We start from the raw sequence: 7,518 nt of genomic DNA on the forward strand, positions 1-7,518 counted from the left end.
GTATACAAAAATTTCTTATTTATTTAGCACATGAGTAATTATTAATAAAAACTTACAACCAAACAGTTAAATAATTTCTCACCAATAAAAAATGGAGAAAATACCAAGAAAAATCAGATGTTATAATGAATTATGTACATTTAATTTTGAAGTTTTATATAAAGGCATTAACAATGTTATTGTTGATTTTCTTAGCATGTCTAATGGATAGAAGAAAAAGACTTCTAGAAATAGTAGGAGAATGAACAACCATTTAAAAAAACCCACCCAATAAAGGGATTTTGAGACAACAAAATCCTAACCAAAGATTTGTGTTAGTACATCCTCCTCTAATATATTATCCTAACCAAGGATATTATATTTCCTATCCAAAAGGAGTTGTACAACAATTTTCGATGACTCTTTCAGTAAGCCAACTACAGTAATCATAAGATCCAAATTCAGTATATCAAGAAAGCTATGCTGAAATTATAAAAAAAAGGTTGAAACAATGTAGAAACCACAACAGTCAAAAATAAAAAAAGGTTTTTATAATCCTGGTTTAGAAACAAAAATATATAATTTGATTAATGGGATATGGAAAAAATCATATCATTAATCAAAAGAAAATTTTTGAAAAATCTCTTATTATACTTTCAAAAACTTTATTTCAAAAAACAACTGAATCTTAAGAATTGTTATTGAGGTCTAACATATACAGAGATCGATTTATCCTAAAAATATTTTTTTAATAATAAAGGAGATAAACAATCTTCTTGATATATGTCAATACTTTTTTTTGATAAAAAGAAAAAAAATCCTTGTGGTGGCACGTTTTGTACTTTTATTTATTACTGTTTTCCTTCACTTTAAGGCTCTGATAATTTTTATTCTTCTTGCATGTTATCCAAATTAATGGTCTCAATTTGTCCAAGTGTAAAGATAGCAGTGACAATAATGGTGATTTCCAGTTGTCTCACGAGCAATTTATTCCTTCAATTATATTGTTTGGGTGGTCCTCAATTTCCATGTCAGTCATTTTTTGTAATAACTTTATGGCTTCAATGTCTGTTGTGTTATCCATTCTAAACACAACATGCTAGGAGAGAACTAATTCTCTTTTAAGTTTTCTTTAGTAAATAGTGAAACTAATTCTTTTAAGTTTTCTTTAGCAAATAGTGAGATTTCGGTTAATCCTCTTTTTCTGTCTTTAGCTACGGTATTTCCACTGATTTTTACATATAATTTCATTATATGTAAAATACAAGTATATGCTAATATTGTCGTTAAATAGAATCTTAAAAGATCATATCCATATGTCCAAGATACGAGTGTCGAAGCAACATAAGCAAATTTCGGCAATATAATTATAGATTAGACGCCCTAAAGCCTTAACCTTCGTCCAAAGTCCATTAAGTAAGGTCAAAAGTTTCGAGTTTTCCGGAGTTTCAGTTTTAGGAAACAATATCAGTTGATGAATGTTGGCGGGTGGAGGCTGAAAAGTTACAAGATTAAGTTACAATTTGTGTACCCACTCCGATCGAAGTGGCTCGGCTAGCTGTGTCGAGGCTTTGATATGTCCTCAATCAAGCCTTTCCCATCCATGGCATCGAAGAAGAAGAAATTCTTGAGAGGATCCCCTTTGCCTGATATTGCTTTGATCACCTCCTACATCATTGAAAGGTCAATTGCATAGAGTTAATACAGTTAGAGTCGTAATTGATAGTTTCGGTCTTTTGATTGATAGAGGGAGAATAAAAAGGGCAAAAATCAAACCTGTCCAAGGATTCCTCCAATGACGGCACAAACTGGAGGGAACTCACTTGTACCTATTAGCAGTCTTTCTAGGAGTGCATCGGGTACCTGAGACTCGTTCACTGACTGCAATAAATTTTTATAATGCAAGTATGAATATATGCCACGCTGCTAGATAATGATGATGACAAAATGCCCGGTACCATACATTTGTTTCACAAAGTTCCTTTCTGAGCTTCAGAACACCAGGAAGATCAGCGATTGATGTTTGTCCTGCATTACGACCTTCAATATCTTCGAATTGCTCTATCACTGTAAGAAGAGAGGCAACTATGTGATCCATTGTATGACTATAGGCACGTTAAAATGGTTCATCAAGAGGCAAGCAAGCATGAGTGAAAGGGAAACCTAGGTTTGCCTGCAATCATCGTAGTAAACTACTCATCCGATCCGAATACTACTTGATTTTGATTTGTTTTCCCCTATTTCTTGCCCAGAAAGCAAAAAATTATATTTAGCATACCTCTCATACCAAAGTAAAGCTTTGACACTCTCTTCGGAAGTGCTTTCCAAGGGGCTGCAATGGCATCCTGCAGTAGAACGGATTGTACTTAACAGAATATATTAATGAAATGCACACATTTAAGATGGCATATTATTACATGCTAAGTTCACGACATTGAGGACAGCATTGCACATTATGTTCTATGGTTCTAATCATTGTTTAGAACAAGTCTATCACATACCTCAAAGCTCGGGTATTCTAGTTGGCATTCAATGGTTTCCTCGAGCTTTTTCTGTCAAAAGAAATAAAAGCAAGAATACAAGCTTACACATTCGGTCAGAAAAAATAGGGTACTTAACCGTATTAAATGCTCATCATACAAATCATATGGCACAATTTAGTGTTAAACCAACTAACAAGCAGAAAATATATGAGAAGCACAAGAAACAATTCATGACAAAAACCAAGTTCAATAGAAATTCCCACAGAAATCCACAAGATTAGCACCAACAATTGCATTTCTAATTCATGAATCCAGAACTATTCTCTGTCCTTTCAGTTTCTACAACGAGTTCGTGTATGCTGTACAAGATGCAGAATGCAAATTGATGTGCAATGGTTAGTAAAGAATTAGCACTAGTTAAATGAGTGATATTTATCACCTTTGAATATTTATAGTTCTTTAAATCAACAAATATTTCACCGCAAGAGCCTCTACAGTCCACGGTATAAAATGATATACGCTTGGGTAACTTCCGGCACTTCTGATTGATCAATTTCTGCAATTGAAGGTGTCAGTTAGGCACCAAAATAAGCTTGGCACATATCAAAGACATATCATCTACAGGCACTAAGATGCATCGGGAATTATATTAGCTAATACTTTTTTTGCAAGAGAGCAGCAACTTATGACCACAGCATCGAACTTTTCGAAGAATTCAACACCGAATGTTGATATGTCACCTGCAAGCCCCACAAAAGAAGGAGATGTCACTCTACGGCTAACCAAAATGCACAAAGTTTATGAACCATAAGATAAACAAAACCACAAAGCAGATGGCCAAGAAAAAAGGGGAAAAAACCTAACCTTTTTCTACAGAAACATGAACCATGGGGTTGAATTCTTTCAAAGAATCACAACAGGCCTCAGCAAGAGTTTTCCCATGGGACAGATTTTCATCAGGCAGTATCAAAAAATTTGCGGACAAAGCTGAGTCGGTAACTGCATGGTCATCCATCAATGTCACACTACCAACTCCTGCCAGTACAATGTTCTTGCAAAACTACCCACACCCACAAGTTTAAACATATATTAATTATTAAATAGAAAACACAAAATAATGCAATAACAAAAGACCTATATTTGTGACAATTAGGCTGTGAATGAGACACTTGAGTTCACGTGCAACTCGAGATAGCCTTGAAACAGAACTTTGATTCAGCTTGTTCATTATCGTGCTTGAGCACCTTAAGTAAGCCGAATTCAAGTAACCTGCTGCTTGACTCAAGCAGCTCGAGAGCCTAATCGAGTTATTCTTTTAAATAGTACGGAATACCCCAAATTGGACATGAAAACAAGTATAACTAATCAAATTTGGAGTTTAATTTGGCTAGATAAATGAGCTTCATTGAGCTAATTTAGCATTTGAAACCTTACTAAAGTGAATAGAACTCATATTCTAAAAAAGGTGAAGACACCGTACCTCAGCAACAGTCCCTTTCATTCCATAAACTAGTATATGAGATTTGCTCAATCTAAAACAAACAAAAATACTCATATGATCGAAAATTAATAATAAAATAAAATAAAATAGAATAAAATTACCTTCTTTGAGCATCAGCACCCCAAACCCTAATTTGTCGATCATAAAGAGCAGTCTCCTGCTCTGTCAACTCCTCCCCGTTCATATCAACCTTTAAAATTTGAATGCCAAGGAAAAAAAACACACAAAACTCAGAATAAGTAGAGTAATACAAACCCTAGAACCCAGAATCAAGCTTGGAAAACAAAGCAAGTTTGAAGCTTTTGAAAGCGTAATATTAAGAAGAATGAACGGGCGGCCAAGCTTTGATTCTCTCTATGTTTGAGTCAGCGCGAGCGGAGAAAATTGATTGCTTGTTTGTGGGTTTCGGCCATTAACTCGATTCAAGATTAGTTTATTTGTAAAATTGGGCCTCGATCTATGACAGTCCAAGCTGAAATATGTGTTTTTTTCATTCTTTCATAATGCACCAAATCCTAGAATATCATAATATGTTTAATATTGGTTTATTCTGCAATTGACTGTTTGAAATTGATGTTTTTTTTTAAAAAATGGTACGTAAATATTGTCTCAAATTAATATTGGATTTATAGAAATGTTCTCAAAATGATACTTATATTAACAGTCAATTAATTGTTGATATAAGATCCATTAATTAAAATATTAATATTATGAAGTGTCACATGCCACAACTTAATTGGTTGTTAAAATTTGATATCAGTATCAGGTATTGGTTCAAGAACTTCATTTTAATAAAATACCAGTTTTATTTGATAAAGAAAAAGTTGGAAAATTATTCATTTGTGTTCATATGATTTGATAAAATACAAAATACTTAGAATTTACCACACCTTGCCTGGATTTAAATTTCCAAAATCAAAATGAATTTCTGGTACAATGGAATCTAACAGAGTTGTTGAAAGTAATGATGATAATGTCATTCGAAAATGATAATAAGCTTTACAAAGCAATATCCAACAAACCAATGAAATGAAGAAATGTAAATTGATTATGATATAATATAACAAAACAAAGAATAATTCATGTATTTTGCTAGTCTATGCCTATTTGTTACTTGAATATGTTTTTTTTTTTCTGTCAAAATCACCCAAAAATCCAAAAAAATGTGTTTTTTCTGTCAATAATACCCTGGAATTGACACCACTTGAATAATAATAATGTGAAAGATACTGGAAACTTTATAAATGCCATCATAGTCATCACAAGGGGCAAACCACAGTGAAGTAAACAATTAAAGTGGTAAACACAGAAAAAAGATATTAATTCACTTGCAAACTATTTCCATTTCACTGGACACACGCAGCTACAGTGGTCTTTTTTAATGATGGAATGCATGGATAAACAACAGAAAAGATTCTTGTTTGGCTGCTTATTGCCTTTAGGCCTGTAAATGAACTGAACGTTCAACGAACCGTTCATGAACCGTGCGACGGGAAGTTTATTTATGTACGTTTATTTATTAAATGAACGAACATGAACAAGATTTTGTGTTCGTTTAATTAAATGAACGAACATGAACATAAATCTCGTTCGTTCATTTACGTTCGTAAACGTTCGGTTATGTTCGATCAGTTATGTTCATTTATATTCGTTCAGTTATGTTCGTTTATGTTCATTCATTTATGTTTAACCCAATCTTCTTAAATCAATTTTGATGACCAATTTGTAAGTATCTTAAAAATATTAATTAATCTGATATTTTGATGACCACCTCCATAATTAACTCAATTTTATTAGGAAAACCCAATGTAACACCACAACCCGTACCTGACCCGACTACGAGTCCGAGATGTCACATTGACTTTTCAAAACCTTTACTTGAACAAAATAGTGAATACTTTTTAAAACTTTTACTAAATACAATTGACTAATTTACATAAATTAGTATCATATGATTTTACAAAAAGCAATTCGAGTATATCGAATTCAAATTTTTATTTACATGTCAAATACATATATTTTGATTTGAACTTTGTAAAGGAGATATTGACCTGTCTTGCTCCCCATGCTCTCTATATTTTTCGAACCAACGTGTGAAACAATAAAACGCTAAGTCGATGACTTAGTGAGACAAATAAAACATATAATAGAAATCATAAAACATTCCATATAACAAACCACATGAACATTTAATACTAACTTATCATACAAAATCATATAACAATTTCATACAAAATCACACACCTTTTTATATAACAAATACACTCATGTACATATATCATCATCTACTTTCTTAGCATTATCATATATATTATTTAACTATTTCTATCATTATCATCCAATTATTTATCACATGATCTTGTACTTATCATATATGTATATCATATCACACTAGGGATGGCAATGGGTCGGGTCGGGTCGGGTTTTTGGGCCACCCGACCCGACCCGAGAAGAAAGGGTTTTTCACCCGTGACCCGACCCGACCCGACGAAATTAAGGTTTCACCCGACCCGACCCGACCCGAATATGACTTAGAAACCCGACCCGACCCGAAATAATAAAAAAAATTTATTCAATGAAACAATGACTTAATTGAAAAAAATTATATATGGAGGGACATTATTGTAATTATCTCTAAATATAGGATAAAATTATATATTTTCGGGTCGGGTCGGATTTTTTTCACCCTAAACCCGACCCGACCCGACCCGAACAGTACATTTAAAAAAAACCCGACCCGACCCAACCCGAACCCGAATTTTTTTAAAAAAAATCCGACCCGATCGGGTCGGGTCGGGTCGGAACCCGTCGAATTCGGGTTGAGTTGCCATCCCTATATCACACATATATCATTTCACCAAGAAACACCCATAAATCATAATTCCTGTAACCAAAAGCACATACATTATATATATATATTGTATTCATGTTATCTCTTTGATTAGCCCATGGTACACTTGTGAGAACTATAGATATGTAAGTCTATAGAGGTTGTGCATTAATGTTGTCACCACAGCTCGTATAAATGCACCGAAGTGCCGCGTAGAAATGCACCGTAGTGCCATATAATGTCCATAAGAACCACATAGAAATTCCTTAAGAATCATATACATATACCAAGGACCAAGTATGTGTCTCAAAGACCTCATAAATGTTCCAAAAAATATACATATGTCCCGAAAGACCGCGTAGACCCTCGACTCTTAGCATGCCAACTATACCCCTAACTCTCATGACACATAACATGGGCATTATCATTTATTTCATTTCAAATATTCACATAAACATGTAATTCACTTTCACATATCACGTATCACATAACTCATAGTCATATGTCTTATCTCATAACATATACATGTTTTCGCCTATATAATTCATATCATTTATTATACCATCACATAATTCATTTAACATACATATCATGTAACATTATAATAGAAATACCTATAAGTCATATCACTTAGATTTCATATACATCTAGTCACATAGATCACTTTTGCATAACTTATATCCACATATTATCTACATGTATACCCAAGAATCAAATGGCATATA

At 33.3% G+C, this 7,518-nt stretch overlaps 1 protein-coding gene across 2 annotated transcripts; it reads right to left on the minus strand.

Annotated features, from left to right (window-relative positions):
• Positions 1–1,240: 1,240 nt before the first annotated feature.
• Positions 1,241–4,337, minus strand: LOC120127596 (SUMO-activating enzyme subunit 1B-1-like). Of its 2 annotated transcripts, none has more exons than XM_039145455.1 (10): positions 4,065–4,337; positions 3,943–3,994; positions 3,327–3,522; positions 3,123–3,202; positions 2,902–3,018; positions 2,481–2,531; positions 2,258–2,324; positions 1,943–2,046; positions 1,756–1,842; positions 1,241–1,647 (listed from the first exon to the last, which is right to left on the minus strand). In XM_039145455.1, exons 1-10 carry the CDS (start codon positions 4,145–4,147, stop codon positions 1,534–1,536), a joined length of 951 nt encoding a protein of 316 aa, XP_039001386.1. In that variant the 5' UTR covers positions 4,148–4,337; the 3' UTR covers positions 1,241–1,533. The 2 variants fall into 2 exon arrangements, with proteins under 2 accessions (XP_039001386.1, XP_039001385.1); XM_039145454.1 differs by having other exon boundaries at positions 1,756–1,860.
• Between the last annotated feature and the right edge of the window lie 3,181 nt (positions 4,338–7,518).

Source organism: Hibiscus syriacus, unplaced genomic scaffold (assembly GCF_006381635.1).
Source record: "Hibiscus syriacus cultivar Baekdansim isolate YM2019G1 unplaced genomic scaffold, ASM638163v2 tig00110469_pilon, whole genome shotgun sequence".
Classification (NCBI taxonomy): Eukaryota; Viridiplantae; Streptophyta; class Magnoliopsida; order Malvales; family Malvaceae; genus Hibiscus; species Hibiscus syriacus.